General features: G+C 42.8%; 1 protein-coding gene across 4 annotated transcripts in view; it reads left to right on the top strand.

The window, feature by feature from the left end:
- Nucleotides 1-20,886, top strand: part of LOC137380276 (host cell factor 1-like) — a 110,798-nt gene extending 89,912 nt beyond the window's left edge. For 3 of the 4 annotated variants that reach the window (XM_068052164.1, XM_068052163.1, XM_068052165.1), the window contains exons 20-26: nucleotides 1,137-1,439; nucleotides 4,340-4,458; nucleotides 7,307-7,441; nucleotides 9,868-10,056; nucleotides 11,659-11,956; nucleotides 15,061-15,118; nucleotides 16,687-20,886. In XM_068052164.1, coding sequence (XP_067908265.1) covers nucleotides 1,137-1,439; nucleotides 4,340-4,458; nucleotides 7,307-7,441; nucleotides 9,868-10,056; nucleotides 11,659-11,956; nucleotides 15,061-15,118; nucleotides 16,687-16,732 — 1,148 coding nt within the window. In that variant the 3' untranslated portion in view covers nucleotides 16,733-20,886. The remainder of the gene's footprint in view (nucleotides 1-1,136; nucleotides 1,440-4,339; nucleotides 4,459-7,306; nucleotides 7,442-9,867; nucleotides 10,057-11,658; nucleotides 11,957-15,060; nucleotides 15,119-16,686) is intronic. The other variant, XM_068052166.1, reaches the window with a different exon arrangement.
- Nucleotides 20,887-26,811: the final 5,925 nt, after the last annotated feature.

A 26,811-nucleotide genomic window follows, 5' to 3' on the forward strand; every position in this document is an offset into this window, starting at 1 on the left:
GTTAGTATTCAGGTACAGCAAGTGATTAGGAAAGCAAATGAAACGTTGTCATTTATTGCAAGGAGGATGGAATATAAAACTAGGGAAGTTTTGCTACAGTTGTACAGGGTGTTGGTGAGACCACATCTGGAGTACTGTGTACAGTTTTGGTCTCCTTAAGAAAGGATATAATTGCATTATAAGCAGTTCAGAGAAGGTTCACTCAACTGATTCCTGGGATGAGAGGGTTATCTTATGAGGAAAGGTCAGACAGGTTGGGCCTGTACCCATTGGAGTTTGGAAGACTAAGAGGCGATTTTATTGAAACATACAAGATCTTGAAGAGACTTGACCAGGAGCATGCTGGGAGGACATTTCCCATAATGGGAGAGACTAGAACCGGGCGGACACAGTTTAAAAAAATTAGGGGTCTCCCATTTAAGATGGAGATGACAATTTTTTTCTCTTAGGGTCGTTGGTCTTTGGAATTCTCTTACCCAGAGAGCAGTGGAGGCAGGGTCTTTGAATATTTTTAAGGCTGAGTTACATAGATTCTTGATTGACAAGGGAGTCAAAGGTTATAGCAGGTAGACAGGAAAGTAGAGTTGAGGCCGCAATCAGATCAGCCATGATCTTATCAAATGGCATAGTGGGCTCGAGGGGCCGAATGGCCTACTCTTGCTACTAATTCGTATATTTGTATTTCAGAGGGCAGTTAAGAGTCATTACATTGATGTGGGTTTGGTGTCACATATAGGCCAAACAGCAGATTTCCTTCCCTAAAGGCCATTAATGAACCAGATGGGATTTTACAACAATCCAGTAGTTTCATGGTCATCATTACTGATACTAGCTTTTAATTCCAGATTTATTTAACTAACTGAATTTAAATTCTCCAGCTGCAGTGGTGGAATTTGAACTCGTGTCTCTGGATCAGTAATCCAGGGCTCTGGATTACTAGCACAGTAACAGAACCACAATGCTACTGCACGCCCCCCCCCCCCCCTCCCCAGTACAGTTTCAAAAAAAGAACTGATGTTTTGTAGTTCTAGTGAATACTTACCCAATTGTAGTGCTCCTCAGTCTGCAGATAACTAACTCTTAATAACACTGCAGCAGTTTTGAACCATTTTCTTTCCACCTTCTTTAAAATGCAGCAAGGGAAGAGACCATGGATACCTCATCGGCAGATTTAGCAACAATGCAGCCAGCACAGTTGTCACACCAGGCACTGCAGACACTGGTGTCCCTGCAGTCTATCGTACCGTTAGCTGAACTTGCACAGCAGGACATAGAAAGAGCACGCCAGCAGCAGGCTGCAGAGAGCAACCAGCCCTCCCGGCCAGCAGAGGCTCTAGCGCCAGCAGATAGTCTCAATGATTCTACCTCGGAGACCAATGGGCCACAGGAACTGCCCAGCACGGTCTCAAGTGTTCAGATGCCTATTCTGAAGACCACAGGTGAGTATAACAAAATAGCTTTTTTTTCCTCTTGTGTTTTTCATCCAAACTCTGCTGTCCGTATTCAAACTCCTTCATCGATCATCACCCCACCCCCCACCCCCCCCCCCCCCCCCCACCACTCCTCGGCTCACTGATCTGCATTGGATCTGGTCCAGTTTTAAAATTCTCATCCTTTTCAAATCCCTCCATGGCCTTGCCCCCTTAAACTATCTCTAATTTCCTCCAGCCCTACAACCCTCTGAGATTTCTGTGCTCCTCCAAAACTGGCCTCTTAAGTGTCCCAGATTTTTCACTGCTCTATCGTTGATGGCCATGCCTTTAGCTGTTTAGGACTTGAGCTCTGAAATCTCCTCCCTTAACATCTTCCCCTCCCTCTCCTCCTTTAAGACATTCCTTAAAACCTATTTCTTTGACCAAACCTTTGGTCAGCCATCCTAATATCTCCTTATGTGTTTCAGTGTCAAATTTTGTGTGATTTACACTCTGATGAAATTCCTTAGGACATTTTACTATGTTAAAGGCGCTATATTAATTCAGTTGTTTTCAGGGGTGTGGGTGATGGTACACCCATACAAAAAGAGCACAATGGTGTTTTGTGGCTGGTGTTTCACCTAGTGGCTTGCTAGAGCTTGGGAAGCTGGCCTTGTAATGTGCGCCAGGAGTCCAATGTTGGCCAGACTAGGTAGAGATGGCAGCTTGCCAAAAGCAAGCCAGTGAACTAGTTGAGTTGTTATAACAGTCTAGCAGCTTTCGTGGTCACTTCTTTTTCCCCCCGGTGCAAGCTGGCAATTCAGTTTCACAACATGCCATAGTGCAGTGTGACCTCATGACATTTGAGTTGTTTGTCCAGTATCGTAATCACTACATTGCAGTATTAACAGCCACGGAAAGGAAAATCCCATTGATTGGATGCCCAAGCATTCCAAAGTAGTGTATTAACTTGCAGATAAGTGCCACGTTTTTAAATGTGAGAAAGAGAAATTGGGATGTTGGCTGTATGCACATTACTGACTACTTTTAACCTGGGAAAAGCTCATTTGGCATGCAGTCTGAATGCAGGGATGATTGCCAGAATGATTCATATGTGCATCAGTTCAATAAATAATTAGAAACCTTGTATGCTGTACCAAAGTTGCATTATTCCCAAGCTGCACTGAATGAAATTCTTGCATTAGTCTAACACCATTGTTGAAATGTCTCAAAGTACTTCATAGTTTTTGAAGTGCAATGTTATCTCGGTTAAAAACAACAGTCTTTCTGTGCCAGTAATGTCCCACAGACAGAAAAGCAGATTATAGTTGCTGGAGAGGTACATCAAGTCTTGTCTCCTGTTCCCATCGTAGCATCCAACTGGGTTTTGACTATCCCTGTTACCCTTTTTAAGGTATATGCAAAATATTTATTTTGTGTTCTAAAGACAACTTAACAGAAGCAAGCCATTGCCTTTATTTATTCTTTCATGGATATGGGTGTCACTGACTTAGTCAACATTAATTGCCCATCTCTAATTGCCCTTGAGAAGGTTGTGACGAGCCGCCTTGAACCGCTACAGTCCATCTGGTACTCTCCCAGTGCTGTTAGGAAGGGAGTTCCAGGATTTTGATCCAGCGACAGTGAAGGAGCAGCGATTATAGTTCCAAGTCAAAATGGTGTATGGCTTGGAGGGGAACTTGCAGGTGGTGGTGTTCCCATGCATCCACTGCCCTTGTCCTTCTAGGTAGTAGAGCTCGCAGGTTTGGAAGGCGCTATTGAAGGAGCCTTTTTTAAGTTGCTGCATTGCATCTTGTAGATGTTGCACACTGCTGCCACTGTACATTGGTGGCGGAGGGTGTGTATGTTTAAGTTGGTGGACGGAGTGCCAGTCAAGCGAACTGCTTTGTCCTGGATGGTGTCGAGCGTCTTGAGTGATGTTGGAGCCGCACTCATCTAGGCAAGTGGAGCGTATTCCATCACACTCCTGACTTGTGCCTTGTAGATGGTGGACAGGCTTTGGGGAGTCAGGAGATTAGTTACTGTCCTCAGAATTCCAAGTCTCTTGACCTGCACTTGTAGCCACAGTATTTTTGTATGGCTGGTCTATTTTAATTTCTGGTCAATGGTAACCCCCAGGATGTTAGTGGGGGATTCAGCGATGGTAATGCCATTGAATGTCATGGGACGATGGTTAGATTCTCTCCTGTTGAGATAGTCATTGCCCGGCACTTAACTGGCAAGTACCATTCATGCCACCCATCAGCCCAAGCCTGAATATTGTCCAGGTCTTGCTGCATATGGACACGAACTGCTTCAGTATCTGAGGAGTTGCGAATGGTACTGAACATTGCGCAATCATCAGTGAACATCCCCACTTCTGACCTTGTGATGGAGGGAAGGTCATTGATGAAGCAGCGGAAGATGTTTGGGCCTAGGACACTACCCTGAGGAACTCCTGCACTGATCTCCTGGGACTGAGATGATTATATAAATCTGCATGTACAATATATATATAAACTTAATATGACAGGATTGTTGTGAACCCTAGTGTTTTTTGTGTCTCCTATCCTTCGTTCCTGACTAATTATTCTGCCCTCCTTCCCAGCTTGTCACTCTTCTCTTTCTTTGGCTCATCCACTTAGGCACCAGCTAATTACCAATTGTTAACTCACTCCTCATCTGTTGTCTTCAACTTACTGTTGTGTCAGCTTGGCACACATGTCAACTAGCAAGCACAATATACAGGCTCATATCACGAGACAATCATTTCCTTGAAATAGAAACTCAATTCCATTCTGTTACAGGATAAGAATATTAAAAGGCCATGGCATGACATCCCAATGCAGAAGCTTTCGAACTACAAATTGTAATTGAGGGATATATTATGGTAAAACTGACAAGTGCTTTCCTTTATTGTAAAACAGGTTTGACACCATATACTTCTCTCTTGACATCATCAACCAACCAAATCTCCAGTCCAATGAAATTACAGGCAGCTACTGCTTTAGCCCAAGTGGCCAATGGAATTGGCCTTCCTGCATCGGTACGTACTCCTGTAAGAGTGGGCAATTTGATATTGTTGCCTCCCTTGTAAATTATTGGTTGGCCTGTACAACCAATCCTAGACACTTCAAAATATGCAAAATGAAAGTTAGCAAAATTATTTAAAAACTGCTAATTTACATTGTGTCTTGTTACAATTTCAAAACATCTCGGAACTTCACCCAATAATGTTAGGAATTCTGAACAAGGGACAGGCTTTTTATCTCTGGGACATGGATTCGGATCTAGCACAGATTGATGGGATGGGCATCTCTTTCCGCTGATTCGAAGGGTCCTTCAGTCTCCACCCAGTTCCTGTTGGGTCTACAGCATCAAGCTGACTCAAATTCTAAGTTGTGCTGAAATCCTACTAGTGTGTGACCTGTTCATGTTGTATGGAATGCTTCTGAAGATGTGGCTGAGGCATATAGTTGAGCTGAAGCAGAGGGAGCTTTTCTCAGTAATAAAAACAAAAAATGCTGGAAATACTCAGCAGGTCTGGCAGCATCTGTGGTGAGAGAAGAGAGTTGACGTTTCAGGTCAGTGACCTTTCATCAGAACTGAGCTTTTCTCAGTGTTCAACTGGTCCTTACTCAGGACGACTTGATACACTGGGTTCTTTGAAATGGGAAGGTGTTGCATTTCCCGAACGCACACCTCTTGCCCTCGAGCAAGCATATGCAGAAAAGTAGCATGTCATGAAAAGCCCAATATCCACCTAAAACTGGTATTGTGCAAAAAGAAAAATCAGTTTGAAAAGATTTCTTTGAAGTTAAGTATAAATTTAGAGTTGGGCTGTTTGCATGCGTATGATTCAAATAATGCTTGCTGTTGAGTAATAGCTTATCCATTCCTTTCCCCAACCCCCCCCCCCCCCCCCCCCCAACCAAAAAAAAACTAAGAAACACTTCATATATGCTAAATTACTTTGAAATAGTGAATAATTTGAAGGCAGATCTGGAAGCTATTTTGTGTATAGCAAGATCCCACAGCTTTCAAGGAATGTATGACCAGTTATTTTTTTTTTTTAGCGGTTTTGATTCAAGGAGGAATATTTGCCAGGACACCATCTGAAGTGGTTCACATGAAGAATTGCTATTGCGTTGAAGCAGTCATTGTGTAGGGAAAAGTGGCAGCTACTGGAGAGGGAGGTTTTTTTTTTTAACCTGGCCTCTGGGTAAACCTGTCCGTCCACCTGTTCCAGTGGATCGGGTTGGTATTAAAAGTCCTATGACTTTACTCAAAGAACAAGCGGTTTTCCTGACTGACATTCACCCCTGCCACTCAACCAACACAGTGACATTCTTGAGGCAATTATGTATTGTTACTGAAGTAGAATGACTGGCATATTTGCCAATATCAACAAGCTCATAATTTCACTTTATAAAGACTCTGTGATGTGGCTAGTACTATATGGGTATGTTATTACAATAGATAATTTATTTCACCTCTAGAGTAGTTCCACACTATCATAGAATAGACATTTACAGCATGGAAGGAGGCCGTTCGGCCCATCATTCCTGCGTCAGCCATCAAGTAGACATTCGACCTAATCCTACTTTCCAGCTCTGTCGTAAGCTTCATTTTCTTTATCCTTTCGTTTAAGCTCCTTGACTTCCCGGGATTCTGGATTTGTTGGTCCCACCCTTTTTCTTTATGGAAACATATTTGCTTTAAACCTCACCATCTCTTCCTTGAACGCCTCCCACTGATCTAGCACTGATTTCAAGTAGCAGTTTCCAGTCCACTTTAGCTAAATCACATCTCGGCTTAGTTAAAGTTAGCTTTTCCCCAATTGAGAACTTTTATTCCTGGTATATCTTTGTCCTTTTCCATAACCACCTTAAATCTGACTGGGTTACGATCACTTACACCAAAGTGCTTCCCAGTTGATACCCCTTTCATCTGCCCAGCTTCATTCCTTAAAACTAAGTCCAGAATTGCCCCCTCTCTTGTTTGGATTGCTACATACTGGCTAAAAAAGTTCTCCTGAATGCATTTTAAGAATTTTGCTTCCTCTGCATTTCACACTAATCCTATCCCAGTTAATATTAGGGTAGTTGAAATCCCCCACTATTATTACCCTATTGGTGAGGCTTGAAACTTGTCCTGACTTTATCTGGCAGAGCAGAATTTGGAGAATTGAGGGCAACATGCACAACGGCTGAAAGTCATGATCACAACCCTAAATTTCTGCCCTAGATTCGAACTGTATGTGTCAGAGACAATCCAGCAGAGGCTAGAGTACAATATAATGTTTCTGTCTGTATGAGCTCTGCCAACAATTGGTACAGAATGCATCCCAGGACGGGCACCACCAAGTTATGAACATAACAAGGAAATTTCTTTGGGGTTGTTATTACTTGGAAAAGTTGACAATAATAGATCAACCGAACAAAGGCACATGGCTAGATGATGCGATGGAGTGGGCAGGTAACGTCCAGGCTGGTACAGTCCTGGTGTAGAGACCAGAAAATATTGAGTGCACTGTTCAGCAAACTCCAAAGATGATGTGTGCGATCTTGGGATATTTTACTACATTAAAGGTGCTATATAAATGCAAGTTGTCGTCGTCATAGAAGGAGAGAGAAATCTTTCAACCTTTTGTTTGCGTGCCTCGTACTTTTTAAAACAAATGCACAGCAGATCTGCCAGCATCCTTTAAAATTAAACGGTCAACATTTCAAGTATACAACCCTCATCAGAATTCATCTGCAGTATTTTCCTTGTGATCATTGCTGGTTTGCCCCATTTTATTTTCTAACTCCTTCTGTGGAAATCTAAAGCCGAGTGCATTTTTATTTAATAGGATTTTTACTACGATTTTTAATATGATTCCTCAAAAACAGGATGCATCGCATACCCTGCCAAAGCCAACAGCCAGGAAGGAAGCAAATCAGTGGTATGACGTTGGTGTATTTAAAACTACAAGTACGGTGGTGGTTTCCTATTTCCTGCCTGCAGAGGGCTCCCAAGGAGAAGAGGTAAGATGTGCGTGCAAATGTTATTGTTGAAGTGGCCACACCCTTTTATGTGTGCTTTAAATACAGACAATCCTCAGTACTTTTAAACTGTAAAACCTTTCAGTACATTGCATCTCCCTTGCTGTTCTCCCAAAGGCCATAGATGTTGCTGGGGTATGGTTCAATGGGCACCAGCTTCCTTCATTACCTATTCTCTTCCCCAGCACCACCACCAAGTGGTGGCTGTTCATATGTAAGCCCAAACATTGCACATGGGCAGACTGTTGGATTGTGGGTGGAAGGAGAAACGGGTGGGGTTCGCAACCCTGGGGTTTGCAGTGTCCCAATTTACCGAGATCCACGAGGGATCGAAGCTGCAATCCTGCTGTTCTCTCCAACTCAGTTCTGCACAACACCACGTGATGTAAATCTGCTCTCAGCCATCTGGGGAAAGGGGGAAGGAATCTTATGTGTTATTCAAGATAAATTGTTTGTACATATTTGGAAGAGGCGCCTGATTGCTTTAGCTTATATAATTTGTCCTACCTTTTATAAAAATGCAGTTCTCCCATCATCTTATCAATGCCATCCCTTAGTTTCCTATTTTTGGAATCCGTTATTTTATAATGAATTTTTTTTTAATTTCATGAGATGTGGGTGTTGCTGGCAAGGCCAGTGTTTCTTGCCCGTCCCTAATTGCCCTTGACAGCTGAGTGACTTGCTAGGCAATTTCAGAGGGCAGTTAAGAGTCAACCACATTGCTGTGGGTCTGGAGTCACATATAGGCCAGACCAGGTAAGGACGGCAGATTTCCTTCCCGAGAGGACATTAGGGAACCAAATGGGTTTTTAACGGTAGTCGCTAGTTTCATAGCATCGCTACTGAGACTAGATTTCAATCCAGATGTTTTTATTAAGTAATTGCATTTATTAATTGAATTTAAATTTCACCAGCTGCCATGGTGGGATTTGAACTTGAGTCCCTGGGACATTAGCCTGGGCCTCTGGATTGCTAGCCTCTTTTTAACAAAATAATGGAATTGCTCAGAATTATGTAGAATTTTACAGCACAGGAATAGGCCATTTGTCAATGTTGATGTTCCATATGCGACTCATTCCACCCAATTACCCAATTATTTCACTCCTTAGTTAGTTTCCACTGAAAAGTATTTCTGCTATTCACTCTAACTGCTCCTTGTGGTAGTGAGTTCCACATTCTAACCACTCTCTAAGTTCCCCTGATGGATTTATTTGTGACTATCTTATGACCCCTAGTTTTGGTCTCCGCTGCAAGTGAAAACATCTTCTGTACCTCTACCCTATCAAACCCCTTCATAATTTTAAAGACCTTTATAAGGTCACCCTTCTGTCTTCTCTCCCCTAGAGAAACAAGTCCCAGCCGGTTCAGTTTTTCCTGATGAGTATAACCTGTCAGTTCTGGTATAATCTGAAAGGATAGTTGTGGTGTTTTGCACCTTGCATTCCATTGTTGCAGCTAATTAGATTGTGATAGATCAGGAAAGTATATTCATTCTCAGTCCTACTGGTTTTGAAGCACTGGTTCAGAAGTGCAGTCTTTTCACATGGCTTATTAATTGGGTAGTGAATTTTTCTGCATCGTAGCATTTTAAAGGAGAGCTTTTTATTTATTTAGATTGCACCACATAAAGAACTTGTCAGCTTAACTTGGTTGGTAGCACTCTTGCCTCTTGTATCAGAAGACTGTGGGTTTGATCCCTACTGCAAGCTTGAGCACATAATTTAGACTGACACTCCATTGCAGACTTGAGGGGATGCTGCTTTACCAGAGCTGCCATCCTTCTGATGAATGTAGAACTTAAACAGTGGATTTATCTCCCTGCTTGGGTGAAATAAAAACAAATCCCATGACACTTTCTGAAGAAAATGAGTGTCTTGTCTTTAATAGGGAATTCAGGAGAAACTCCTTTACCCAGAGAGTGTTAGATTGTGAAACATGACACTACAAAAAGTAATTGCAGCAAATTGCATGGAAGCGTTTAAGGGGAAGTTAGATAACCACATGAGGGAGAAAAGAATAAAAGCAAAATACTGCGGATGCTGGAAATCTGAAATAAAAACAAGAAATGCTGGAAATACTTAGCAGGTCTAGCAGCATCTGTGGTGAGAGAAGCAGAATTAACGTTTCAGGTTGACTTGAAACGTTAACTCTACTTCTCTCTGCACAGGTGCTGCCAGACCTGCTAAGTATTTCCAGGGAGAAAAGAATGATGTGCTGATAGGCTTAGATGAAGTCGGGTGGGAGGAGGCTCATTGGAGCATAAATGTTGGCAGAGACCAGTTGGGATGATTGGACAGTTTCTGTACTGTATATCTTTGAGCAGAGTGATTTTTGGTGTTGAACCTTTGATTGTAAGGGAAAGTGAAATCAATTTAAAGATTCATTCAAAAGATGTTTCTTTCTCACAGGATGGAAGTGGAGATAACATCCCGGATCACAGCAACCTGAAGACTCTGAAACTACAGTCGGGTACTGCCTATAAATTCCGAGTGGCCGGCATAAACGCTTGTGGGCGGGGTCCATTCAGTGAAATCTCGGCCTTCAAGACCTGCATGCCAGGATTCCCGGGTGCACCGTCTGCCATCAAGATCAGCAAGGCAAGTGACGAGCATTTTAAATTGTAACTTCCAAATTGTATATCTGAATTTTGACCTCTAAATAGAATAGCCTGAATAATTTAAAGTGGTTTCTTGTTTCAATGGCCTTGCGCTTGGTTTCTCTCGGGTGCTGCTGCAGTTTTTCTTTGGATTATCAGCAACATTAAAGGCCTTCCCAGAGAAGGAGCTTCACTGTAGGGCATGAGGGCTTTCAGATTGGGGTTTTGCAGATTCCTGACATTTCCTAATGTATATCTGTGGCTGGGTTTGTCATGAGCAGAGCTGTCTGAATTTTGTATCATTTTACTTTTTGTTGACTTAGTGTCATTCTATTTCTGTTGCTATTAGCAAACCCTACTGGTGCTAACCCTGGGCTGGTCTTTTACCCTTTCATCATCTGTATTCTCCCCTCCTTTTCTAAAAGTGCTGCCACTTTATGATTGATAATAGCCTTGCCTAACAAATACTAAGGACTACAGAAACAAGACAAATAGATGGAGTTGAAATACATATCAATCTTGATCTAATCGAATGATGGATCAGGCTCAAAGGGCTGAATGCCCTACTCACGCTCCTATGATACAGGTCCATTGGTATATATCATCCTCCTGCAGTTATTTTTCATGTCGGCCAAGCCAGTGGATTATTTGACTGTAGGAGGTATCACAACTGAGTCCAATCTTGACCACATCTGCCATTGTAGCATTTATTTCTTTTCACTTGGCTATTCCACCTAGTCCCTGATCTTGTCGCTGAGCATTTACTAAACCAGGAGTGATCTAATCAAGAACAGTCAGTAAACATAGTGTAAGCTGTACTTCCTGCTTTACAACAGAAATGTTATCATTTCCATGCCCTCTGTTATCCATTCAAATTTTTAAGATTATATAATAATGAGCAGTTGGAAACCCGTGGAAGCTGATACTTAAAACATTTGATCATCTAAAAAATAAAGAACTTGCATTTTATATATTGGCTTTCGCAACCTCAGGACATTCCAAAGCGCTTCGCAGCCAATTAATTACATTGCCTGCAAAATGAGGACTACACAAACGCAGCAGCCGATTTACACACGGCCAGGTTCCACAAGCAACAAAGAAAGGAATGATCAGTTAAATTGTTTGGTTTGGCGGGGGGTTGGGGGGGGGCATGGCGTTGCAGTGGTGAAAGAACTCCTCTGCTCTTAAATAGTCCCATGGAATCTCTTGCATCCACCTGAACAAATACATTTTGAAAAACCTTCTGACTCGGGTGAAGTACCACCATTGAGCCCAGGCTCAGTTCATGTGACTTCATTTGATCATTGCTTGTATCATGAGTGTTAAAGAGCACTAGCAGTCTGAGCAGTGTATTAGCAACAAGAGGTTAAGCAGCTTATTAATTACTGTTTAAAGCATTGGTTAGCAGTATAGTGGATATGGTGAATCGTATGTATGAATAAGTTATTGATCAGTTAATAAAAGATCATTTGGGCTCTGGGCCGAATTGATTCCTGTAACCAGATTCTACTGTAATGCTTTGTGTTGTATTGGATGGTTTAGAAAACATGTTTCAGAATTTAGCTGAATGGGATTGATAATTCAGGTACATTTTATTTTGTAGGTTGTTGAAGGTGCACAGCTCTCCTGGGAGCCTCCTGCCGTCACCTCTGGAAACATCATTGAATACTCTGTATATCTGGCACTTCCAGGGTCACAGGCAACAGATCCCAAACCTGCAGGGACTTCCCATCTGCTGTTTGTCCGGGTTTACTGTGGGCCAGTTCCCAGCTGTCTAGTGTCGTCATCTAACCTAGCAAATGCACACATTGATACAACCACAAAGCCTGCAATAATCTTTAGGATAGCAGCCAAGAATGAGAAGGGCTACGGGCCAGCCACCCAGGTCAGGTGGCTACAAGGTGAGCTGGCATGATGCATATTCTCGTGTGGAGTGAAGGAGGATCAATGGGATTGTATAAGTGTGACTGACCCGGAGGCTATAACAGCATCTTGCATTTATTATAACTCCTTTAACTTCACGGGACTGTTCACAAGCAAAATTTGACACAAGCCACGTGAGATATGACACGTGACCTAAAGTTTGGTCAGCAAGGTAGGTTTTAACAAGCATCGTAAAGAGGGAGAGGTGAAGAGATTTAGGGAGGGAATTCCAGATCTTGGGGCCTAAGCAGAATAGCACCAGAATATGTTACATATTCTCACTCAAGTTCAAGTTCTGTGGAGTTTTGCTGGGTAAGGGTATGGGGAAAGGTTGGGTAAATGGAATTGAGGTGTAGATTGTTAATGGACTAATAAAATGGTGGAAGGGGCTCGAGGGGCAAAATGACCTACTCCTATTACAATTTTTCGTTCCTCCCCATAGAAAATGCTGACTTGTGTTGGCGTTTGGTTCCATTGGCATTCTTCACCCTTTACTGCCTCACCCCAGTGAAGCCAAGACTCTGAGGGAGCGGAAAATAGTGGGTGCCAAATGCCATTCAGTTATATGTATCTTCCAGTGTTTCGTTCAGCTCCTTTCTTGCTATCTGGTTGGGTAAATTAATTCAGGGTAAATGGAAAAAATATATTGGCGATCATTCTAACTATTTGTACAGAATGTTGGAGCTGTACAACAGGTCCGTCAGTCCACGCCTACTGAGAAAGCAGGTGAATGTTTCAGATTTCTCTCCTATCTCGATTCATACCAGCTCCGAGCTCATCTTGTCCATGAGACACACCTCCTGTTCTCTTAAACTTATTCCCACTAAACTACTGACCATCAACTTTCCTTCCTGGCTCCCAGGTTAGCCAACATTAACAGTTCCCTCTCCTCCGGTTCTGTCCCCCTCTCCTTCAAATCTGCCATTGTCACCCTTATCAAAAAAAAAAGTTGACCTCTCCATCCTTGCAAACTACCACCCCATCTCCAACCTCCTTTTCATCTCCAACCTCCCTTTCCTCTCAAGTCTTTGAACGTGTTGTCCCTCCCAAATCTGTACCCGTCTTTCCTGAAACTCCATGTTTGAATCCCTCTAATCAAGTTTCTGAACCTACCACTGTACTGAAACTGCTCTTACCAAGTCAGAAATGACATCCTATGTAACTGACAAAGGCCAATTATCCCTCTTCAACCTTCTCGAACTGTCTGCAGCCTTTGGCACAATTGATCACACCTTCTTCCCCAATACATCTTCATTGTCGTCCAGTTGGGTGGGACTGCACTCACCTGGTTCTGTTCTCATCTAATCGTAGCCAATGAATCACCTGCAGTGGCTTCTCTTCCCACTCTCGCACTGTTACCTCTGGTGTGCTCCAAGGTTTTATTTTTGGCCTCCTCCTATTTCTCATCCACATGGTGCCCCTCAACAACATAATCAAAAACATGTCCATTTCTGCACATGTGCTGACGATAGCACTATCTCACCACCACCTCTCCCGACCTCTCCACTGTCTCTAAATTGTCAGACTGCTTGTCCAGCATGCAGTACAGGATGTTTGTTGACCTACACTGGCTCCTGGTTAAGCAACGCCTCTATTTTTAAAATTCTCATCCTTGTTTTCAAATTCCTCCATGGCCTCGCCCCTCCCTATCTCTAATCTCCTCCAGACCCACAATCCTCCAAGATATCTGCACTCTTGTAATTCTGGCCTCCCGAGCATCCCCATTTTTAATCACTCTGCCATTGGTGGCCTTACCTTCAGCTGCCTGGGCTCTAGGCTCTGGAATTCCCTCCCTTCATCTATCTGCCTGGCTTTCCTTCCTTGAAGACACTCCTTTAAAACCCACCTCTTTGACCAAGCTTTTGGTCATCTCCTTATGTGGCTCGTCAAATTTTGTTTTATAATGTTATATGAAGTGCCTTGGGACGTTTTATTATGTTAAAAGCAGTATGGAATTACAAGTTATTGTGTGAGCCTTCGTTAGAACTGAGCAAGTGTCCACACCTGAACCATTATTCTGTCTCTTGTATCTTCCGTGTATTTCCAGCATTTCCTAATTTTTTTTTCGGTGGCTTTTCTCTATAATTCAGTCTGAATTTTCAGAAGTTTTTCTAATGCTGAGATACCCATGTGTGTATTTTTGCTTTTTTGAAGATAAGTGGGTTTTATCTGTCTCATGCATGTTTTAATTTAAATCAAATAGTCTGAACATTTTAATTGGATTATTTAAATGTAAAAGTTCATTTCGAGGGCTTTAATTCTTTCTCACCTTGTGTCAGATCAAGGCTTTTTAAAGGATTTTATTGTCATGTATAAGTCCAGTATTAAATGTTCTGTGCATGTTCATAAGTTATTCACTCTGTGGAAGTTCTCCAGGAGGGCGAGGACGGAGAGGGAATGTTTATTAACAAGCTGACGGCTGGTTTTAGTATCTCCTGCAATTTAAATGAATAGGGAATGTCTGATCCACTGTTCCCCACAGCTAGAGTGGATTAGCACCAAACTGTACATACAGGGAGGCCTTGGATTCACTCCAGGTCTCTGAGTTGGCTGATAAAAGGGGAAAAAGAAGATTTGCCTTTCTATAGCACCTTGCACAACCTCGGCACATCCAAAAGCACTTTACACCATTGAAGTACTTTTGAAGTACAGTCACTGTTCTAATGTAGGAAATGCTGCAGCCAATTTGTGCACAGCAAGCTCCCACAAACAGCAATGAGAAAATGACAAGATAATCTGCTTTAGTGATGATTGAGGAATAAATACTGATGAGGACACTGGGGAGAACTCCCCTGCTTTTCTTTGAAATAGTGCCAGGAGAGCATATAAGGCCTCAGTTTAACATCTTTTTCGAAAGAAGGCACCTCTCACCGTACAGCACTCCCTCAGTACTGCACTGAAAGTGTCAGCCTGGATTCTGTCCTCAAATCTCTGGAGTATGATTTGCAACCTGCTGACTCAGATGAGAGTGCTATTCACTGAGGCATAGCTGACATTTAAAGTTGGATGTGGTGTGGGTGGGGGGGGGGGTGAAGGATATTGAAAAAAGTCAGTTCCAACAAGTTTCTATTTTGTTTTCTAGATGCCAGCAAAGATGGGGCAAGGCCTGCAACCAAACGTCCTGTTGCATCCCCTGATAAGTGAGTATTTTGTGTTGTGAGAACTGTTTCCATTAAGAATTGAATTAAGGTTCATTTCACACTGCGGCACAGTGGCGCAGTGGTTAGCACCGCAGCCTCACAGCTCCAGTAACCCGGGTTCAATTCTGGGTACTGCCTGTGTGGAGTTTGCAAGTTCTCCCTGTGTCTGCGTGGGTTTTCTCCGGGTGCTCCGGTTTCCTCCCACAGCCAAAAGACTTGCAGGTTGGTAGGTAAATTGGCCATTATAATTGCCCCTAGTATAGGTAGGTGGTAGGGAAATATATAGGGACAGGTGGGGATGTGGTAGGAATATGGGATTAGTGTAGGATTAGTATAAATGGGTGGTTGATGGTCAGCACAGACTCGGTGGGCCGAAGGGCCTGTTTCAGTGCTGTATCTCTAAACTAAACTTCCTCTCACACAGAGCTGAGAGAACACATTGCCTCAACAGGCCATTGCATCAGTCATGTTGAGGTGTTGGGAGACAGATTTTGAAAGCAATGGACATCGAGAAAAGATATAGTGCAGTAAGGGTCATTGTTCTGAGAATGGAGTGAATGCATATTGAGACAGCATAAAGGGAGCTTTACTCTGTATCTAACCTGTGCAGTACCGGCCCTGGGAGTGTTTGATGCGACATTGTAGATGGGCACTTGGAATGAACAAGACAGAGTTTCCATGGCTAACAAAATGGCAGCCTACTCCTGTTCTGGGCTGGAGTCAAATCCAGAGTCAATGGCACCCAAGGATAACCTACTAGCCCATTACACCGCCCACTTCCCCTCTTGCAAGAATAAAATTTCACTTCAGTCTGTCGCCCAAATTGCTGTACATGTCTGATTCTTGACGCTGGGTGTCAACAGGCTATTTAGCTGTGAAGCGAATCTCAGCCAAGCCTGACCCCATCCAGAATGGGTCCCTTTATAGTCACACCAGGCAATGGTAGGTGAATTTATTTTGCCCCCTTTCCATCCCATGCTGAGGCCAGTTGTAGTGTCATACTGATGCCAAGCCCAAGGTCCGCTTACCATGGTCCAGACCAAACACTTGTGGTCTGTAAGGCGTAGCAGCTCAGACCTACTTCAGATCTGTCTTGCAAACAGTTTGCCAGCAAGAATTGCTGAAACCACCATATTTATGCTGATCTAGGAGACGGCAATGAGGAGATTTGTTGTGTTGGTGTTCTGGGAGGATAAACTCAAATGGGCCGATAGGTCTTCATTTCAATAAAAGCGAAATACTGCGGATGCTGGAAATCTGAAATAAAAGCAGGAAATGCTGGAAATACTCAGCAGGTCTGGCAGCATCTGTGGAGAGAGAAGCAGAGTTAACATTTCAGGTCACTGACCTGAAACATTAACTCTGCTTCTCTCTCCACAGATGCTGCCAGACTTGCTGAGTATTTCCAGCATTTCCTGTTTTTATTTTAAGTCTTCATTTCAACATGTCTTATGAGGGGTTTAATCTTGCTCATTGAATAGTACCATTGCTGCTGTTTATAAGGGGGCCACAAACTTGATCCTTTTGTAAAATTAACTCTCTCTCTCTCTCTCTTTCATCATAAACAGCAAGCTATTAAGTGTGAACAAGAAGCCCAAGGCAGATGGATCCTAAATCCCACATGCATTGTGAACTTTCGCCTTTTTATTTTAAATGACTAAGAACACAACTAGATTCAGAATCCACCTTGATATATCGGCAACCTCCCGGCCGGAGGATTTTGCTTCAGAAGAACAAAGTCCTTACTTTTATTACTGTTCATTTAAGAGGACAAGAATCTCATTTGAAAGTACCTGCAGTGAACTGATGGTATTATTTGAAGACAAGGCATCCTGTTGTATTGAAGAGCATTTACCTGCCAAATGATCTAAATCGCCAAAAAAAAAATTTACTGATATTTCTCATCAGAGTAGGAATTTTTTTAAACCCCTTCCTCTCTAGCTCTTTCTCCTCCCTCCTCCTACTCCTGTAAGAGCCACTTTCAAAGCAGCAATAGTTTCTTTCTGCACATCACATGACTTTGTCTCTAACTCATTTAATTTTGATAACCTGCAAATCTTGAGACCAGAATACACACCATGTTATCAACCGTGTTGCAGCCTTTAATAAAGAAGCATTTCTTGGAACTCCAAATGACCTTCCTTCCAGTGGACCTATTGAAGGTTACTAGGTTTTTTCTCCCTCTCGGAAGAACTGGTGTGTGTGTCTCTTTTTCTCTTTTTTTTTCTCTTTCTCTCTCTCTCTCCCTCCCTCCCTCCCTCCCTCTTTCCCCCCCCCCCCCCTTTCTCCCCCACAACCTCCCCGCATAATTGGGGGAAATTAAAACTTTGAATGCATCTTCTATACCACCCACCCCCCAACCTCTTTTTTGTTAAACGGGAGAGAGCTGAAGCAACAGTTGCGCCACTGTAGTTCCCCCATGTAGTTTTGTGGAACATCTGTGTGTGTTTGTATGCGTGTGTGTGTGTACTATTTCATTATATTTATTAGGAGTTGTGACTATATATAGTGTTACAGTTTGACACTGCCAAGACACAAGGCTTTGTCTGCACTAAAGTTGTGCCATTTTGTCACAGGTTTACACAAAAGAAAACTGCAGTGTTTGCTGCTAGTCCAGATTAGTTCTGCGTGTTTTAGATTGAGTTCGGTTTTATTGGAGTGAGGGCAGAAGGGGCTTCAACTCTGATTAGAAATGCAGTGAATTCTGACGTGGGGCTCACTGGCAGGAACTGAAGGTTTTGTAGATGTGGCAGGGGAAGCAAAATGGAGCTTTTTAATGCAAGTTTCTAATCTGTATAGTTTTAAGAGTGTCTGAGGGAGCTGGTTAGCTGTATGTTGAGTGGGTGGGATGTGAAGTACCTGGTTACCCTGCATGATCAGTTGCTGAGTAGTATTGTTCTTCATAGACTCACGGGATGTGGTTGATCTGGAAAAGGAGATTTATCCCTTAAAGCTTTCCCCAAATGCAGTCGGGGTGGTAGAAAACTGATTTTTCACAGAAGGCTTCGCTATCTGTCCTGCATGTCTGGGGGTGGGTCTGCGCTCAGTGTGAGAGGGGGCAACAAGTTCTAACTATTTCACCATCCCAAAGTGCCACAGAAAAGCATGGTGCACGTTTGTGTCTGTGTGTAGAACCATCTCTGATGCTATTCTCAGCCCTTGCACAATCCATCTTATTCAGGACAGTGAGTTTCTGCCCCTTCCCCATCCCCAGCGGTAACTGGATCTTGATATGAAAGGCAAGAGATTGAATGTGTGATGGGAAGGTGCTCAGATCGGGGAGGAACAACTTCTTTGGTGTTGCACAGCTGCAGGACTGGAAATCAAAGTAAGTGTATTGGAATGGGATCTGTGTAAACAACTAAAGCAGAGTGCGGCTGAGTCACTTTGTCTCACAGCTGTGTGGGAGTGACAACTCTGACTCGTGTCCAGCCTTCTGTTTGACGTGTAGGGGTGTGGCCCAAGCACAGAGTCCCATGATCACATCCCTGTTTTAGAAATGTTTTGAGTCGGTGTTAGTTGTACACACAGAGCCAGGTGGGTAATAGCTAGGAATGTTCCGAGAGTGGATTGATGAGTAATTGCAGTCTTTGTAGTGCTGTGTCAGGCAGGCAGACCTGTAGGTCCTGTGTTCAACTGCCCATCCTCTGCTGAGGTGATTGAAAGTTACTGGGCAGTAGCAGGATGGTTCCATAATCACTCCAGTGCCTCTGGGGAACCAACCTCTTGGTTGGCCATGTTGAGCACTACCAAGCAACACCTCCTGGAGAGATGTGTGCTGGTTGAGATAGGGACTGCCTTGGGCTCTGGTAAGATGCCCTTGCGAATAGCCTGTTAACGCTCATTCTAGATTCCTGAAGAACAGCCACTGGTGGCAGCAGGTCTGAAACCACGTCAGCAAAACTTGGAGGAGAATTTTGGGGAGCTGTTTATTTTTTTTCAAGCTAGTTTTCTGCCCCACCTTTCAACAATGTGCTGGATTTTACGCACGCTTTCTGCTGCACACTACCTGCTAAGGGCAGAGCGCAAACTTCTTATTTCTTTTTCTCAAATAATTTTATTGAAGTATTTGATGTGTAAATTCATTCCTGATCTATGTCTTGCACTGTTGTCCCTAGGATTTCTTTGACATGTTGATACCACCATATTATACTAAAATCTGCTATGCATTGATATGCCAGTACACTTATGTGATGCTCTTTATTCATCCCCTCAAACTGTTCCCATCTCCATTGACGAGCCTGTACCCACCAGTACTGTACCCCAGTGTTGTATAGTGACCTGTATCCTGGTGCTCTACAGCAACAGACCTGTACGCACCAGTACTGTACCCCAGTGTTATATGGATCCAGATATTCTGTCCAGACACCAAGCTTGGAGGAACAATATCTATAATTTGAACCAGGTGATTTTTAGTTTTTAAGTGATCACAGCATGAAAATTTAACATACCTACTGTTACTGGACTGAAATCCCGGGCATCTCGCAATTTATTCATAAGCTACATTTGACTTCTGATTTTTTTAAAAAGCATTTTTAAAAAAAATATATATAATATATATATATGTATATGTGGATTTAAAAAGAAAACATCCAGCATTGTTCCCTGTGAAAATATGACCTTTTTGTTCTGAAAGCAAACACAATAATTTTACCTTTATTTTGTCAAATTGAATTCCTGCAGCAGAACCCAGCATATCAGAAATATCTGAATTGCTGCTGCAATAAGGGCTAAGGCCCAGTTTTTTTATATTTGTGGGCTTTTCCTTTCTTCAATGATCAGAAATTCCACCCAACAGTCAGGATGAGTCCGGGCAAGTTATGGGGAGCATTGCAATCCTATTCTCGAGTCACGCAGAGCCACTCTCTTTTTATCCAGCAAGATATTTCGAACAACATCTCCAACACAAACCACATAATAATCACCTTGGTTTTGTTTGCCAGTGCATGGAAACTGAAGATTTTTTAAAACTATAATAATTGGTATCCTGCTTTTTTTTTAATGTATAGTTTTTCAAAGATATGGGAGAAGGAAAAATACTGATGTTTCTCCCACTTTATTTAAACCCTCCTTTTGCTGAAGGAATGTGTATGCTGTGTCTATCTTAATTTCATAACTTCAGAAATTGTACATATACTTCAATTTTTTTCCCACTCCTTCCTGGATCAGTTCTATTTGACTGTCTCTTGAGTTCAAATGGCATCCCCCAGGTCATACGGCCTTTTGCTAAAGCTTTCAACAAAAAAAAAGCCCATGGTTTGTTGCTTTTGTTAGGCAGGCCAATGGTGAAATTGGAAGGGTTTTGGTTATCTGGGGAGAGCTGTTCTCTCTATACAGGGTATGTCTTTAAATGATGCAACAAAAAAAAGGCCTGAGTTTGGCTTCAGTCATTTTGTAATATTGTGTACAGCTTGGATAGGAAGTGTGCTAATGTGTTTTTTTTTAAGGAAAGGGTTTTGTATAGTTTTTACATGTTTAAAATGGGCAGGGAGGGAGTTGGGGAAATAGTTAGTTTATAATTTGCTCTTTGGAAGAAGATATTTCCCTCTTTCTCTCGTCCTGAATTCTGTATGTAGCTATGTTTCCCCATGCTGTGAAGTTGGTACCATTTATACATACTTCTCTGCTGCTTTCACCAGTTGTAATGAATTTATATTTTTTTGGATTTAAAAGAAAACATGGAAAAAAAACATTGTCCATTGTAGAAAAGTCAAATTATAAATCATTTTGCTACCTTTTTTGTGCTTTTTTTTTGAATAAAACCTTTTTTGAATAAATGTTTCTTTTTCCCTGGAATGTTAAACTTAATTCTCTCTTTCTTTCTTGTATTTGTATTTTCAGTTGTCTGTCTCCTCCCCCAATCTGGTCAAATGTACTCAGGCTTGGAGCATGGTTGAGCTGTGTAAGCAATCTGGTCCTGAGTTCATTCCAGCAACAACAACACGGTCACAGGGAGAACTTGCAAACTCCACACAGGCAGTACCCAGAATTGAACCCGGGTCACTGGAGCTGTGAGGCTGCGGTGCTAACCACTGTGCCGCCCCGGCAACTTGATTTATAAATCAGTTCAAGTGTAAGTTGGTCTAGAAGTGTGTTGGAATGCTGGGTTCTGCATTCCTAGTCATGCCCACAGCGACACTGAACAAAGGCCAGGCGCTCTCCTGAAGGAAGGGAGGCAAAATCAGATGGAGAGTCTACACCAGACTGCTTGCCTTCTCAATATCTCGGTCAAATAGTCTATCAACACTGGCTGTCTCAGCCCCTTACTTGGAATGGACATTGTTCCAGCTCCTTTCTGTTACTTGTTGACCACTGGTAATTGCATGTGAATATTGGGTAACGGCACTGCGCTTTGTTATGGTGCACTGCATGCTTAAATAACATGTCAGCAGTCCGCTCGCACACTGGTCATTTGGGCAAGATATGTGTGGTGCATATCACACAATTGAACAGTGTATAGGGGATGGGTTGGTGTGTTTACATATGGGGGAATAACAATCAAAGGGGATGAGTTGCAAAGCAAGTAAAGCCTTGCCAAAGAAAAGCAGAACTTGGGTGCTGTGTGTGTGTAAATCATCCTAACCTTAAAAAAATTCTCATCCTTGTTTTCAAACCCCTCTGTGGCCTCGCTGGCAGCACCCCCTGCTCTTTGTAAACCTCTCCCAACCCTCCAAGATTTCTGCGCTCCTCTGATTCTGGCCTCCTGAGCACCCTGATTTTAATCGCTTCATTGTTGGTGGCTGTGCCTTTAGTTACTGAGGCCCTAAGCTTTGGAATTTCCTCCCTACACTTCTCTGCTTCTTTCCTCCTCCTAAAGATGCTCATCTAATTTAATATCTCCTTATGTGGCTCAGTCAATTTCTGTTTTATAAAATGCGTCTGAAGTACTTTGGGACATTTTATTATGTGAAAAGTGCTATATGAATAAAAGCTGTATTGTTACTGCATTAAACATTTCTATCTATTGTAACAGTCACTGACCCATTCCCTTACCCCAACCTTCCTCAGGACAGTGGCCTGGACCCATCAGCAGTCAGGGTGTTATGGGAAAAGTAAAGAGCTTGCATTTATACAGCAACTTTCACAACTCTGGACATCCCAAGGTGCTTTTACAGCCAATAAAGTATTTTTGACATGTAGTCACTTGTAATGCAGGAAATGCAGCAGTTGAATTGTGAACGGTAAGTAGAAGCAAATGATCAGAGTATCTGTTTTAATGAATTTAGTTAAAGGATAAATAGTGGCCAGGTGAGAACTTCCCCCTGCTTTTCAAAATAGTGGCCATGGGCTCTTTTACATCCACATTAGAGCAGACAGACGGGGGTGGGGTCTCTGTTTAACGTCTTAACCAAAAGACAGTACTCCTGACAGTCTCTGGAGTAGGACTTGGGACTTGAACCCACAACATTCTTGACTGAAAAGCAAGAGTGTAATCATTACACAACAGCTGATGCCCTTCACAGATGAAGATGAAGAAGCCCACAGCAGGACCTGGTTTACATCCAGGGTGGGGCTGGCAAGTGGTGCGTGGCATTTGTACCACATAAATCCCAGGCAATGACCATCTCCAGCAAGAGAGAGCCAAGCTATTCACCACTGATGTTAAACAGCACTACCATTGTACTTGTGCTACCAGCAGTTAACTAGATCAGCTATAGCAACACCAAGACATGATGGGCCAAAAGGCCTCCTGCGCTGTAACAATTCTGGGGCGGCACAGTGCCGCAGTGGTTAACACCGCAGCCTCACAGTTCCAGCGACCCAGGTTCAGTTCTGGGTGCTACCTGTGCAGAGTTTGCAAGTTCTCCCTGTGACCGCATGGGTTTCTGCCGGGTGCTCCGGTTTCCTCCCACAGCCAAAGACTTGCAGGTTGATAGTTTAATTGGCTGTTGTAAATTGCCCCTAGTGATGGTAGGAGAATGGTGGGGATGTGGTAGGGAATATGGGATTAATGTAGGATTAGTATAAATGGGTGGTTGTTGGTCAGCACAGACTGGGTGGGCCAAAGGGCCTGTTTCAGCGCTCTATGACCAAGAACAGGGTATAGTAATAAATAATTAAGTAGCCTGTACCTGTCTATTTGTTTGCTGCTGCTATTCACAACCAATTAGGGATTAAAGACTATCCAACATGTTGGGCCTGAGGTGTTTTCTGATTGTACAGACAATCTAAAGACTTGCTTATTATTTACAGGCTATGAGGAAACAGCATCTGTCTTTACCAAGGAAGAAGATGCTGCCCAAGTCATAGTGAAAGTGGAGGTAGTTGAGACACTGGATAGGCTAATAATTGATAGCGATATTAGAAAGGCTCAGTTAATTTGATAAGTTACCAGGACTGGATGCAATACATCCGAGCATACTCAGGGAAGCAAGGGCGGAAATTGCAGAGGCACTGACCATGATCTTCCAATCCTCCGATGCCAGAGGACTCGAGAATTGCAAATGTTACACCCTTGTTCAAGAAAGGGTGTAAGGATAAATCCAGCAACTACAGACCGGTCAGTTTAACAGCAGTGATGGGAAAGCTTATAGAAATGATAATCTGTGACAACTTTAACAGTCACTTGGACAAATGTGGATTAATTAAGGAAAACCAGCACAGATTTGTTAAAGGCAAATCATGTTTAACTAATTTGAGTTTTTTTAATGAGGTACCAAAGAGGGTTGATGATGATAATGCAGTTAATGTGTACTTGGACCTCCAAAAGGCATTTGATGAAGTGCCATGTAACAGGCTAGTCAGCAAAGTACAAGTCCATGGAATAAAATGGATAGTGGCAGCATAGATACAAAATTGGCTGAATGACAGAAAACAGAGAGTAGTGGTGAATGGTGGTTGTTTTTCGGACTGGAGGAACGTATATAGTGGGGTTCCCCAGAGATCAGTATTATAACCACTGCATTTCTTGACCTATATTAATGATCTAGACTTCAGTGTACACGGCACAATTTCAAAATTTGCAGATGAGACAAAACTTGGAAGTATTGTGAACTGTGAGTAGGATAGTGATAGACTTCAAGAGGACAGAGGCTGGCGGAATGGGTGGACCAAACACATGAAGTTTAATGCAGAGACGTGTTACATGGGATACATTTTGGGAGGAAGAGTGAGAAGAGGCAATATAAAATACAGGATATAATTTTAAAGGGGCTGCACAATCAGAGGAACCTGGCAGCATATGTGCACAAATCATTGAAGATGGCAGGACAGGTTGAGAAAGTGGTTAATAAAGCATATGGAATCCTGGGCTTTACAAATAGAGGCACAGATTACAAAAGCAAGGAAGTTCTGGTAAACCTTTATAAAACACTGGTTCAGCCTCAACTGGAGTATTGCGTCCAACTCTGGGCACTGCATTTCAGGAAAGATGTGAAGGCATTGGAGAGGGTGTGGAAAAGGTTTACGAGAATGGATCTAGGGATGAGACACTTCAGTAACGTGGATAGGTTGGAGAAGCAGTGGCTGTTCTCAGAGAAGAGAAGGTTGAAAGATTTGATAGAGGTGTTCAAAATCATGATGGGTCTGGACAGAGTAGATAGAGAGAAACTGTTCCCATTGATGGAAGGGTTGACAACCAGAGGACACAGATTTAAGGGATTAGTAAAAGAAGAGGAAAAACATTTTTACACTGGATGGGTAGGATCTGGAATGCGCTGCCTGAGAGTGTGGTGGAGGCTGAATCAATCCTGGCTTTCTGAAGAGAGTAAATTTGCAGGGCTACTGCGAAAAGGTGGGGATTGGGACCAGGTGAGTTGTTCTTGCAGAGAGCTGGCACAGACGCAACAGGCCAAATGGCCTCCTATAATTCAGAGCTTTCTACCATCTGAAATAGTGGTTGTCTCAGCTGTGTTTTTCCCCTAAAATATGAGCAAATACACTGTATAATAACAAAAGTTAAAGCTATTCCTAAAACCATTCTGTGTGGAAAGTTATATATTATTTAAAAAATTGGATTGTGATATTTTAAAATCCAGGCTTTTTTTTAAAGAAGATAAATGCTGATTCACCCAGTAAGCTGGTCATTCCAGTTTCTGCCGAGTCAGTAGCAGGGGGCGGGGAGGACAAAGCAACCTCTGATGTCCATGGTTCAAGGAGGAAGATGAGCCACAACAGATATGCTCCTCATCACAGTCTGCAAAGTGTAGCGATGTCGGTTGTGGTTAGGTTTGGATTGGACCACGATGCCTTCAGCAGTCAAATAGCTTGCTGACCTTTGGGCTCAGGGGTGATGCCTCTCCTCCTGCACTTGCCTGACATGATGAAAGTGGGACACTTGTACAAGGGGCCGAAGCCTAGAGATCCGCAGCCCAGTTACAGTTGAAACCTTCAGGAGAGGAGTGGGAATGTAGTCGTTAACCAGGAAATACTCTGAGTAAAGTGTTCCAGAGCAAAGTGGGATGAGAATTTCAGTTCCTGTTTCATATACTTAGATTAAACCCTCAGTTTTGTCTGCCATGCAGTTAAGAAATCGCTGCTTGTGAGTGTGAAAACTGCAGTCCTGTTCAAAGGAAAAGCCTGTATTTAAACAACTAATTATCACTCAGCTGCACATACAGTGAATTACTTCAAAGTTCATTCACTGTTTCTATGTGAATAAATGGTGCAATTATCGTGCTCAGAGCAAGGTCCCCCAAATAGCAACGAGATGAACTGCCCGGTCTTTTTTAGGCATTGGCTAATGCTGTGGTTCTCAACTAGGGGTCTGCAACACCAGGGGGTTGCTGAGGAGGTTTCAATGGTTCGCCAAAAATAACCAATAGAAACTCTCATTTCATCCATCTCAATCTGCCAGCTTCCTGACCAATAATCTGCCTAACTTGAACTTTTGTGGCCAATTTAGTTGTTTGCCGGTCCAAAGCGCTGTTAAAAAACAATGTGAAACCCATCAGTGCAGTGATTAGAGGTGTCATGTTGGAGACAATGTCACTGTCATCTAAGCATGGTGACAGATGCAGAGAGAGATATACCAGCACTGCGGCAACAGGGAGAACATTGACGTTATCCAGCAGCATCAAAAAGGTCGCAGATTTCCTCAATTCATTCAGTAAGGAGCAGAAGCAAATGAACAATAAATTATCAGCAATAGCAATAGAGTCATCAACAGACAGCTTCCTTTTGACACACACTCGCTGTGTTGGGTGTGAGGAATGCTGGGGTTTAGGGCCTGGTTCAGCTCATCTGACTAGACAGTAGTGGAAAGAAAATTGCATTTAATTTCCAGATATTGATTAAAGGATTAATTGGATTTTGTCATCTGTATAATAAATAGTTTAATGACTGTGTATATATCAGAGAAAATTTTGTTCATTCAAACATATAACACAAGCATTGTGGGATTCTTTCACACTCCTGAAAGCACATGTATGTCCCGACACCGACATATTGGGCTGCATTTTATGAATGCGCCGCAAATCGCTGTGTGTTGAAGATGGCGGTCCGCCCACGTGGAGTGGCCGCCACTGAGCTCCCAAGATATTTCGCGCAGGGGCTCATTTAAATGGAGGGGATGGAGCAGCTGCCCCCGATGACGTAGAGGGGGTAGTCGCACTGTCCCTGGCAATGGCGTCCGGCGCTACTTTTAAAGGGCATCAAGCCCTTCACTAGCATTTGTATTTTTAAAGAGAACAAACGTTCAGTATTAAAGTTACACAGGCAAATACCATTTTAATTCCCCACACCCCGACCCCCCA

This window comes from Heterodontus francisci, chromosome 19 (genome assembly GCF_036365525.1).
Source record: "Heterodontus francisci isolate sHetFra1 chromosome 19, sHetFra1.hap1, whole genome shotgun sequence".
Taxonomy (NCBI): domain Eukaryota; kingdom Metazoa; phylum Chordata; class Chondrichthyes; order Heterodontiformes; family Heterodontidae; genus Heterodontus; species Heterodontus francisci.